The 12,202-nt window shown below is 49.0% G+C and overlaps 1 protein-coding gene across 3 annotated transcripts in view; it reads right to left on the bottom strand.

Moving 5' to 3' along the window:
- TTYH1 (tweety family member 1) overlaps nt 1–11,929 on the bottom strand; it is a 271,334-nt gene extending 259,405 nt beyond the window's left edge. For all 3 annotated transcript variants that reach the window (XM_078655064.1, XM_078655065.1, XM_078655063.1), the window contains exon 1: nt 11,493–11,929. In XM_078655064.1, the coding sequence (XP_078511190.1) occupies nt 11,493–11,618 (126 nt within the window). In that variant the 5' untranslated portion in view covers nt 11,619–11,929. The remainder of the gene's footprint in view (nt 1–11,492) is intronic.
- Between the last annotated feature and the right edge of the window lie 273 nt (nt 11,930–12,202).

Here is a 12,202-nt window from a genome sequence, read left to right as displayed (position 1 = left end):
CAATGAAACTAAGCATGTTGTCATAAATATCTCCTTTCTGATGAAAACTGCTCCTTTTAGGGAAACAGGCCAGAAGAATGAAAAGCCATTTCTCATTTTTTATTGTGTAAATTGCAGCTGTAATGATGCTCTTTGACCAGCCTTTTGCCTCGGCTGGTGGCTCAAGCACCAAACCGTATGATGTCGCAACTCAACAGTCATAACACATTACAGTTGACCATCTATGTCAATTTCTTATTACAGGTCTAGAGACTTTGCAACTCTAATGTAATATAGAATTTAGAGACAGGCTCCTCTAGAGCAATTGCAGGCTCCCGTGTATTATATCCAGTAGATCTGGCACAAGATTATGCAGGCCTGACTCTTGGATGGGTTTCTGCAGTATGCGGCTCAGACATGCTATATCTCAGAGGGGGTGATGCAGTGCACTTTGGGTGAGGGAGACGTATACCCTCCTGGTCCATGCCCACCATGTTTGACCTAGTTTATAGAGTAAAATGCATGAACCTCCTTTCTCCTTGCACAATGGGATGTAGGTTTTGTTCCCTTTGTATCTGCTTCACTGAACATTTTGTACAGGATTCAAACAAAGCAGTCACTGCAGACAGCTGTGTGAAATCTAGGACGCACTCATCTCACAGATATCTTGCTCCTCCTCGATCTGTTGACAGTGCACAACACACAATGGACCACACTATGCTCCTGGCGAGACCGGAGAAGTGGTCCAGGATCGCCGAACAATCCTTTTTAGCAAACAGAAGTAGGCAAATTGTAATGGTTTCCTCCAAGTCATCAATGAAACAGATTCCTGCAGGGTTCCTCAAGAGATGCCTGCTCTCACCTGTCCTGTTCAATATTTACGTGAGACGGCTGACCGAGCTGCTAACTTGGCACAAGCTTAAATTCCATATGTGACCGCATGATGTCCAACCCCACAACTGGCTTTGGAACCCAAAGCCACAGAACAACAGTACCACCATGTGCCTAAAACGAGTTCATCGCTGGATGATGGAAAGTATCCTTTACCTGACAGCTATGAATATTAAAACCTTTAGAGTAGAAAACCAACCAGATTTCAGTATCTTCCATCTTCCTTCAGATTTCAGTCTGCCATTGCTGCGGACTAATAATTAGGGAGCCACTCCAATCCTAACTTGGCCAGTAAAGAATTATGGTCTTGGTTTTATGGAAATCTTTGTTATGACCATCAAATCCTAACCGCAGTCTGAAACATCGGCATCTACGTCACACTTCCAGGCAGGATCCGGCCACAGCTGCAGCTACCACACTACATTGAACTGACCGAGGATTGGTGTTGTCAAGATTTCACTATTTCAATATTGTTTACACTGGGCTTGTAGCAAAGGAACTTCAGAGCCTGCAAAATCAGCTGTGAACGGCTTGTTTTCACAGAGCGAGAAAGATCTGGAGCTTCAACAGCCAGAGGGTTCACTATCTCCACAGCTGTCAATCACCGTCCTACATGTGCACCTCGAAGAAACTATGTAATGGTGAATGAACTCTATCTAAAAACAATTATCATTAACATGCAACTGTGATTCTACTTGTTTTTGGGCCTTGCAATCTAATCATGGCAAAAATAACAGGTAGAGAACATCAATATTTTGCCAAATCCATAAGGCTAAGAAACCGAATGTTATCCCTTCATTGAGAGAACGCTAATCCAAAATTCCCAAAACACAACCTTGAGTTTCCAGGGATCATTGGGAGCATCAATGCATCTTCTAAAGGAGCCATTGCACAGCCTCTAAAATACATCACAAATATGACAACCGTGTGAGCAGATTGCCCCATTGACTCCTAATTTACCTGCGACAAAGAGCATGTCATTTCTCTTCTCGCGATAACTGTGCATATTGCATATCCCAGGCCCAGGGATGGCCCGTGCATACAGCACGCATGAGACTTACAGGACTCTTTTACTCTGAGAAGAAGGCTACACCCTTTACATGAGTTTACCCACAAGGACATTGCTGCATCCACCGGATTGATTCAGAAGGAGGGTGAGAAGGTTGATATTCCTCCGGAGAAGGGGCCAGAGTTGCAAGTTGACTATTCAAAGCCTGCAACATCCTCCTTGATACAAATACTGATTTATGTGACAGTCTGGGATTGCTGTATGCCTGTCTCACTTACATCTTGATAAGTTCTGCCACACGCTTTTTCATGGCCTCACACAACAGAGCTTCTTTCTACACCCTAAGTTTTTAGAAGATAATCTTCACTCTTACTGGGAGAAGGGATTTAAACCCAGCCTCTGTAGCAGGTGCTCCCACTAAAAAGGGGGGGGGGGTAAAGGATTCACTGAGATGGAAAGGTCTTCAGGCCCAGTGTGAATCATGGCTGGCAAGGCTGGTGACCACAGGTCCCAGAAGTACTCTACTCCGGTCCCAATCACCCATCTAACATAATTAATTGTTAGTATTGGCTCCTCCAAGGGCTGCATAAACCCTCTATGAGCCCATTCATGCTGGACATGCATCACGTTTTCCACGTGAAGGTTGATTAATTGTAAGAGCAGGGAATGCAGCTGACATTAATACATGACCGGTGAAAGTGGGACATGATAAGCGAGCATTTTAGTTATTTTCAAAGGATAGACCGTCGGAAGCCAAAGCGGGCCTCGATTAAGGAAAAGTTACTACTATTCACACCAAATGGTTCCTGTGGACATAGTGGATACATGGTTCTGAAAATACAATGGAGTGGCTTTAATAAGACACTGTTGATCAGGGTTCCAACCATGCCGTAAGGTAGCAATACTCTTTATCGAAGACCCCAGAGAAGGATACAAGGGATACTGCAAAGTCATAGGTAGAGCTCCAGTCACGTGGGCTCCAGCCATTGGCACGAGGACAGCATCATCAATGAATACGTGCAAACAGTCTGTTCAAGCAACTTATTGATATCTTCATCCATGCTGGTCTTACGGGCTCGAGAGGTCGGAAAATGTACAGAACAAGGCAGGAGCAACAAGAGGTGCAACTAAACCTGCAGGCCGAGGAATTCCCCGCTGATGTCTTATCTTTCTTTTCCTAAACCAGAAGGATAGAGATTTAAAGTGTCCTTCCTGGCTGGTGATAGACCCGCCTGCTGCAGTATTGATGGCCACACTCGCACCGGAACAGGAAGTGACACAGAGGAAGACAGAAAGAAACCTGATAAATGCGTTGCAGCTGCAAAGGGGCAACGCAAATGGGTGCATTTTCTCATTGGTGGAAAGTAAAAGGACATTAATTCTTTCCCTTTGCGCCTTTGTTGCACTGAATCTGCACACCACCCTCCCACTCCTTTAACGTCTCCCCCGGTTCACAAAAATAGCAGAAGTAAGAAAATGCTCTTTGACTGGTATATCCGGCAGGTGTTAAAAGATTTTACAGTAATGAAAATGTAAGTTTTTTTTGCAGAAAGGTTTAAAGCACTGTTGCTAGCGGATATTATATGGCACTCGTGCAATGGGTGCATTTATGGTGCAGATGATGCAATGGGGTGTAGATGCGACTTGGTATGGAAGCGGCTGAGAGGTTTTGTCCCTTCTGGTGCATGTGTTGTCCTGGACTTTATTTAACACGCCCTGTAAGCGGTCGACCCATCATTGTGATATATGACGCCATTTACTGGTTGGAACCCATTAAGGCCTGAAGAGCAGGATAATGCCAGCCTCCTGCTGCTGCCAATCTTCTCACCCACAGTGCTGGCATGGCATGTCCTGCCTAGACTCACCTGACCTCGGGTGCCTGCCCTTGCGGGTACCAGAGGTACACACTGCAGCCAGGCGAGCCAGGGCGCAGCAGAAGTGGTGATCTTTACAACATGCAGGACATTCCTGTCACTTCTAGATACAGGGCTGCCCCAGGGCTTGGGGAATCATTTTGCAGCCAGTGTCCTTTAAAAGTGCCCATGAACTGATTTGGAACCTCCATTTAGTTGCCCTTCCACATCGTTCTATATATTCACGCCTAAATGCTTCTTTTATTAACGTGGCAGTTCCCTTAGGGCGCCCCACAGCAGACTCTGCGTGAGCGGGCCGGTGGGGCCTGAGTGCACTGGATGATGTGGTCTCAGTTAATCCCACTCTCTAGCGCCTGACCTGATTTAGAAGGTACTCTGCAGTGGAGCGCGTACCAATGGACCAAGGATGTGCTCTCAAACTCCGGCGACAGGCCTGTCTCATCGGAGAGTACCGGTACTGTCCCAGTAGACTTGCCTGTCCATAAGAACCTTCCAGAGCGGCGCAATCACTGCCCAAGACGTGGAGGCTTGGAAACTGAGAACTTCCACTGCAGAAAAGGATGTTACTAAACAGGCATTGAGGCAATACAGTGTGCAAAAGTATCTAGCCTCCTGGTGGTACCGCTGCTCTCCCCTGAAGAGCTCCAAACAGAGCAAAACACAGAGCCTGGATTGAAAGAAACTAGAAGGACAGATCTTACCAAATGAATATTTCCAACACACCTAAAGAGCTCCAGTGGACCTGAATGTGAAGTCATGCATTACCACGCGAGTTAGAATGATTGCGACACATTGGGCCTAAAGCATGTTGTGATAAACCCAATCACTGGGTATACTTATTATATGTACCAGGGTGACTCCAGAATGTATAACTACAAAATTCAAAATTAAATGGTAGGCGAGAAAGCGAATAGGACCATGAACGTGAAACAGTAACTAGGTAATCTGGGCATCCCCTTTGACCCATGCCTGCCCTTTGGCCCTCCCGTGAATGCCGTCATTGAGTCTTCCTTCCAACAGTAAGGCCCTTCGGCGATGCCTCACCACACCAGATGTGACGTCAGAGGGGGGAGCACTTCCCCTCAGTTGATATCCACACTGGATTTTGCAGTGGTTCTACTGGAACCTGCCTCCTTTGCTACTGAACAGTGTTCAGATCCTTGCCTCCCGTCTTCTCATCAGCCTCACGTGGACTGACCCACCCCGCCGCTGGCTCGGGGTAAACCAATCAGTGAATTCACGACTTTGCACGTCACGTGGCATGCGCACTAAGCAGTGCATGACCCACTTCCTCCCTGATATCTTGCTGGTGCCTCCCAGAGTTATCTGTTAACTTGGGTGGGCTTGCGGCCCCACCGGCCGCAGTGCGAGCATTTTGGGGTTCGGATTTAACACGGAATTCGCTCATTTCCCATCTCGGACTGAAATTTCGAAAGACGCTGTAGATCCCACTTCCTCATGAGCAGTGCTTTAAATGGGCCGGTACTCACTGGTACTGAGTACCGGCACTTCTCATTTTTATCGCTCTGAGAGTACCAGCACTTCTCTGCTTCAAAGGAGAGTACCGGTACTCATCAAAGGTAGGCTTATTGTTGCTGGTACTCATGAGCACGAACGAGGCTACAGTCAGAGCACCTCTGTAACCCAAGCGGAGCCACCTCTAAACGATCAGGCAGGGGCAGGGCTCATTCGCATAATGTCCTGTGTTCCCCACCACGCTGTGTTTGACAGAGCAGGGTCCATACAGGCCCTGTGCTGTCAATCACATTCACACCATGGTGTGTATGTGTGCACACACTCGAATACAGGCATCCCGCTGAAGCAGCAATTAAGAAAGCTGCGAGTGCTAAGGAGTGTAAAATGGCCTTTATCCCACCTGAGTCTTTTGAATGAGTGTCTGTCTGCTTGTGTCTGGATGTTTGCTTGCTTGTTTGCGCATGTTTGTGTGTGAGTGAGAAAAGCTAGTGAAAGAGGGAGAGAATCCAGACACTAGGGAGGTATTTTAAAGGACATTCTTGGAATGTTCTGTGTGAGCTTTGCTGCTTGTTTCTGTGATTGCGCACTTAAGAATATATAAGTAATTGGCAACATATTAGAAGTGTCTTATTTGTCTTGTCCTCAGCCCCACCCCTAGTCCCGCCCACTTGCTACACTCCTAGCTCATTTTAAGAGTACCTTGCACTTATTGTTTCCCATTGAAAGCACTGCCCATGAGGTATGTGGGACCAGAAGCAGCAAAACGCCTGACATGGATGTGAGGCTCACAGCTGACGCGTGCTTCATATGAACATCTCCATTCACTGCACCGACCTTTTCCTCATGTATCTCTTAACTCGTCCATCTGGTAATCCACTCGGTGGACAGCCTGCCACCCCCTCCACACTACGACCCTGCCCAGACCAGTGACGTAGCAGGATTCCATGGGCCCTAATGCAAGCATGGAGGATGGATTTCTGCAACTAGTAGGAAGCACGGTGCAGCATAAATGGGGGCACGGCGCTCCCCAATAGTTTACAACCTGGTGCCACTGCACCTGCTGCACTAAGAATAGCCCTCCCCTGCTCTATACACCAGCTTGGACCTCCTGACGCTGAATGGGCTTTTCTGGTTCAGTGTTACCCAGACAGCACTGTCCGCTCTTGCCCTCCCTGTACTCTCCACCAACCCCATGCCGAATGTGTTTACAGGTGGAGTTCTAACCCTCTCCCTTGTAACAGCCTCCCTGTCCATGCTCTTTCCAGCTTGTTCCCCCAAATGCCCCCATGCCCCCCCCCCCCCCCCCGCCCCTTCCTTTCCTGTTGGCACCGTGGGAGCCTCGGGCATTCCCAAGATGGACAAGAGCGTCTCCCGTCGCCCCTCCCCCATCCTAACGCTTCCCACAGACATAATACTGTTAACCCCTCGCCTCCTAAGAAAGACTTCTCACAGTCTGGCCCCGGTAGGGGGAGAGGGCGAGGGGTCATGCCTGGGCTTGAACCGCTAAAGCCTGGACTGGTTCACAGGCGTAGAGTCACAGGTGGGAAAGCCTCTCTCACACCCGTCTCACCTCGAGTCCCAAACGCCCATCCAACCCGACTCCCAGGCGGCCACCGTACTCTGAATACACAGCACGCGGACTGACTGCCAAAGAAACACAGACATGTGGTCGTGGCCGCCCAGTCCGTGGGGCGACCCCCCTCACCAGAGGAGGCTTCTGTGCAGCGAAAGGCCCGAGTACAAGAGTTCTGGCAAACTGCTGTCCGCACATACACCTGTATGCGCACAAACTTAGTTATAAGTGTGCTACATTTATTGCACGCAGTAAACTCCAGTGTGGGGGGCGGGCGGAGGAGGGAGAAGGTCACCCCCTCCCTAGTAAGCTTCGGCAGGTCATAACTACCGGAATTTAATGGGGGAAAGCGCACTGGTATGCACGTCATTCCACATTAAATGGAAAATATTCGGGGCAGGTGTTATTTATTGGACAGATATAGTCAAGGCCCTAAGGTGTGGACGTTCTCAGGTGTTATAAATATTCACTCCAAGGCACTCGTAATCGTGGACAAATGTTTAAATACACCCCGGCGGCCACAGCTCCAACAGTATTCTGCTGCAGGCACCTGTTTCCCAGCTTTGTCCTGGTGCCCCGAGCCAGGGCCACTGGAGTTATCGGATTTTGTGGCTGTAGCGTTTTGCACATAATTATGGATTTGCCACAGTTGCACACATAATCCATCATCATTCTGAAGATAACCTTCAGATTTCAGCAACAACAAAAAAAATCCTAGCTCGAACGGATCGAAAGTTAGTTAAAATGCAGCAACACTTGTTGCTGTGCAGTGTAAAGGTTGACTGCCACCTTTCTGTTGCTTATTTCTGCATTTGAGTGTCAGGTTGGTACAAATGAGGTGAAACCTATGCCCAGATAGTGTTAACATGTGCAAAAATGCCAAAATAACGAGGTTATACTAGCACGCAAAATGCTGCATTAGGCCACGTAATTTACATTTTCTTCCCGCATTATTTAGTCAAGTGCCACAGATTTTGGTCCTCCTGCTGCATAATTCCAGTGGCCCTCCCCATAGCAGGCGGGACCGTCTGTTCTTGTAGTGGTTGTGTGTCATTGTACAAGCCTCACCTGCATTGCCCAGCTGAAAGATACACAGCAGGAAAGGAAGAGAAATCTCCCCACTACCAGAAATAATCAAAAATAGCATCTCTCCGTCACCAAATCTCTCCTTCTGCCACCTGACTGAGATGAGTTCCGTAGCACACCAGGAATAGAAGGTTTTTAGGCACTTTGCTTCATACACTCAATATGTGAATTGTAAATATGCCAGGTACAGCCTCACAGCTTGACCGATGCCTAGTGCGGCCAGTTACATGTCCAGGCCTGGACCAAAGGCCACCCCCACAGAAGCCAAGGACTGATTTAGAGTCTGGGTTAATCTGTCATCAATATGATTGATACCCTGTAGCCCTTGTTTTTATTTCCAAATACCTTATGACACGTGTAAGAAGAAGGAAGGGATGGTGATCTGCCATGTTTGTAACAGAGACATCCCTAAGGATGCCGATGCCCGTGCTAGATAAAAATGTCCTTCTTAAATAGTTCTGCTGCATCCAACTTTAAAGGCGCTTTTCTCAGCGTCCTCCGAGGTGAGGGTGATGGACTCCAGTCAGTGGAGGCTCCAGAGGGTTACAGACCAGCCTGGCTAGTGGTTCAAGTGTGGGGTTTGTCGTTTTTAGCACTCTCAACCCTGGCAGGTAAGGGGTTTGAGGTTCAGGAGGTAACGTGATTTGCCCACAGGTATAGATGTAGCTATTGCACTGTAAGTGCCAGCCACTGGGGCCTAGGGATGTGAGGGACCCACTGCACCCCTATTATGACTGTCTTTTACTAGCCAATCAGGGGCAGGGCCCACCCAGAGACAAGTACGTTTGCATAGCAAGGCTAATTAAGACACATTCATACATAAATGCGGTTTCATTCAGGTCCGTAGTACCCTACCAATGCTCTTCCGAGATGGATCGTGTGTTATCTAAGTACCGACTTGGTTGTGACAATTACAGAATGATTCACCTTCATACGTAACTCTTGGGTATTCATGACCTCCTTAGCACCCCCCCCCCCCACCACCCACAAACCTCTAGTTCTACGACCTCCCACTACCAGTCGCTTACCTTTACCTTCTAACCTCAGTGGACTCTTTTGACCAATGGTTCTTTATGCAATGTGTAGCTTTACCCTATGTTCATACATATTCCATGGGTCTGTATTTGCTTCTCTTCACTCTTTGTAACCCAGTCATCTTTTGCTCAAGGACCACACTGGTTGAACTACTCTGCATCAGGCAAACTGTTGGTCTATTTCATTTACTTATCTATCTATTGGTATCCACGTGTACTGTAATGCTACACACTCTACATTTACCTGACCTAATACCCACTGCTCATCCTTTATATCACTGTAACAAAATACTACGTGTTCCTTTAACACGATGTATTGTAAGTAGTATTTGCTTTTCTATGTCTCCATCCAATGCATGGTTTGTTTTTGTGTGCCTGTGTGCAGCGCTCTGACGCTCTGCTGAGTGAAGTCGGCGCTATATAAAACGACAACTAGATAAACTGTTGCCAAGGATGGCACAATTTGTGATGCATCCCCAGGGAAATGTACATTAAACCTCAGGGCTGCAGAGTTCACACAACAATGCAACCAGGGGGATGCATTCTCCCAGAAGTGGTGTCCGATTCTTAGCACTTGGGACTTTATGAAACTAGGATAAATATCTCCCAGCAACAGGGACAGGGGTGAGTTGGGGAGCAGCTCATCTCAGGCAATCTAGAGAGGGTGCGTCCTACGAGGAGACGGGACCACATTCTTGGCAAAAAAAAAAACACTTCCCTCCTTTAAACCAAACACCCCAAGTCTCATGAACATTTCTGAAGCTGTGCACGACGGCTCTGAGAGGCAGCTCGGAGGGCAGTGTAATCGGGCAGTCAGAGCCCTGCCTGCCCCACCACGGCTCATCGGGACCTCTGGAGTCAGACATCGCTGGCTTGCAGACACCTGGGTCTGACTCTAGCGCTGTGACGGAGGCTGCTTGTCACTGGGCGGTACAGGACAGTCGCTGTTAGTACCACGGAGAGCACCCTGTCTAATGCTCGGCGCTTGCCTTCAGTGTGAGGGGCCTCAGCCAGCACAATCTGTGCACCCCTATCTCTCCCGCTCATGCACACACATTCACATTATTTATTGTACCAGCATTATAAATCAGTATTAAACGTGTTCCCGCCCTGTTTGTTGTCAGTGCAGGGTGCGGGGGTGCATTAAACTCTGCTTACAGTCCACAGCCAACTGATGTTTGCCCCCCCCCCCCTCCTGCAGCTGTGGCCGCCAGGGCCCCCTGCCTGGAGACTCCCCATCCGTAGGCGCATGATTTCACAGTTATCAACTTTTTATGAGCAAACCAAATCCGCTAACATTAAACAACAGCAGACCTGCCACTTTAGAGACGCCTTCTTCCCACCACACAACCACTGTGGCGACTACACCGCCAGGGCCCTGCTGAGCCCAGGTCAACACTCTCCAGGGCGAAATGTGCAAATTCACACGGATTCCACACCTGCGCCGCTCTCAACTCCCCGTGGCCCGTGAAGGTGCTGGTTTAACTGAAGAACTTTAACACAGTTGCCACGGTTTATAAACTGGCTGCCTGGCACGAGGCGGAGCATTCTCTTGCACGCTGCTACTGCCAGAGACCAACCTTAGCATAACTTCAGACACTGATACAATGAAGGTATTAGCGGTGGCTATGACCGACCACAGACACACACACGCACACACACACACACACACAACCAACCAACACCAATACTCATTTCTGCCTCAGGGCTTCTCAAACGTCTGAGACGGGGATAATCCTCAACACAAAACAGCATTTGACCCCTCCCTGAAGAAAGACGTCCATCGTACACACAAACGCGCTGTCTAATCTGTAGTATAGCAAAGCGTATAACGGGGCCAGTCAGAGAGCTCGGTGGGTTCAGCACACAGGCGCTCGAGAGGGCGCCTCGACATGCGCGGAGCTGTAATCCGCATCGTTTTCAGATGCCTGATGTCTGCCTGAAGTATACATCTCTACAGAGCCTGACTCTTGGCACACTGCGAAGAGCTCTGCATGGTACGCTTCGGGGTCGATAAAAAGAGCTCCAATGAGGCTCCCCTCATAAAAAGAACGGAATTTGTAGCGCGGCGAGACCACTGCTAAATAACAGCAAAGACTATATTCAACAAGCCATTAGCGTGCTTTACGCCGATCAATGAACATATTTGACTGCACCTAATAAAAAAAACGTAATTTGTAGCGCTGTGAGGCCACTGGAGTATAACAGCAAAGATTATAAACAACAAGCCATTCAGGAGCTTTACGCCGATCATTGAACATATTTGACTGCACCCAATAAAAACACGTAATTTGTAGCGCTGTGAGGCCACTGGAGTATAACAGCAAAGATTATAAACAACAAGCCATTCAGGTGCTTTACGCCGATCATTGAACATATTTGGCGGCACCTCGCTCTGAGGGCTGTGAGCCACGGACTGTGGGCTTCCACGGGCGGAAAGGAAAGCCCTTTTGCAAGTATGGGGAATATCTCAGTTGTTACAGCTGATGCTATGTATAAAGCGCGCACCGTGCATTGACGCGCCTCGAAGCGCTGCCCGGCCGCTCGAGCCGGCCCTGCTCCGCACCTACCTGCTGGTAGTTCCACTCCGTCGGGACGAAGTTACTATCCACCACTTCGAACTGGAAATTGGTGCGCGGCACCTGGTGTAGAACGTAGACCCACCAGGACGGCTGGTACCCGTGCGAGGCGCTCATGGCTGGTCCTGGTGCGTGCCCTGGGGTGCCCCCGCGCCAAAGGGTATCGATCAAGTCTACCAGCCGGCCACAGCAGCAGGAAAACAAGCACTAAATGGAAACACCAGTGGGTGAGGAGAATGAGCCGGCGGCGGTCCTGGGAGGGGTGGGGGAGCTCAGCAGGTCCGGATCATCGTGTTATGGCAGCCTGAGGTCACAGGACAGGGGTGAGCGGAGCGGGAGCCTGGGTGCTGGCAGCATACTGAGGCAAGCAGTGGCATAAGGGAGGAGGGCAGCCGGAGACTGATCCCAGCGGCTTATATCCAGCGAATGAGGGAGGAATGGAGGGAGCCAAAGGGCTTCACAAATAAAGGCGGGCATCGCCACCTGGCGGTCACCGCACACGATTACATCAATTCATTATTTCCACCCAGGGCCTTGTCAGCGAACTAGATACCAGCCACAACCACTTTTAATGCTGTCTAACTGCTCTCCGGATGGCTGTAAAAACCATCGTATTACACAGATGGGCGTCGTCAGGCATATGTATGCCAGGCCTGAAGAGGGCCCCTGGGAACCTGTGCTGTACCGAGTTTCACCACAAA

Source organism: Lissotriton helveticus, chromosome 7, assembly GCF_964261635.1.
Source record: "Lissotriton helveticus chromosome 7, aLisHel1.1, whole genome shotgun sequence".
Taxonomy (NCBI): Eukaryota; Metazoa; Chordata; class Amphibia; order Caudata; family Salamandridae; genus Lissotriton; species Lissotriton helveticus.
This window is presented reverse-complemented; position numbering and strand designations above follow the sequence as displayed.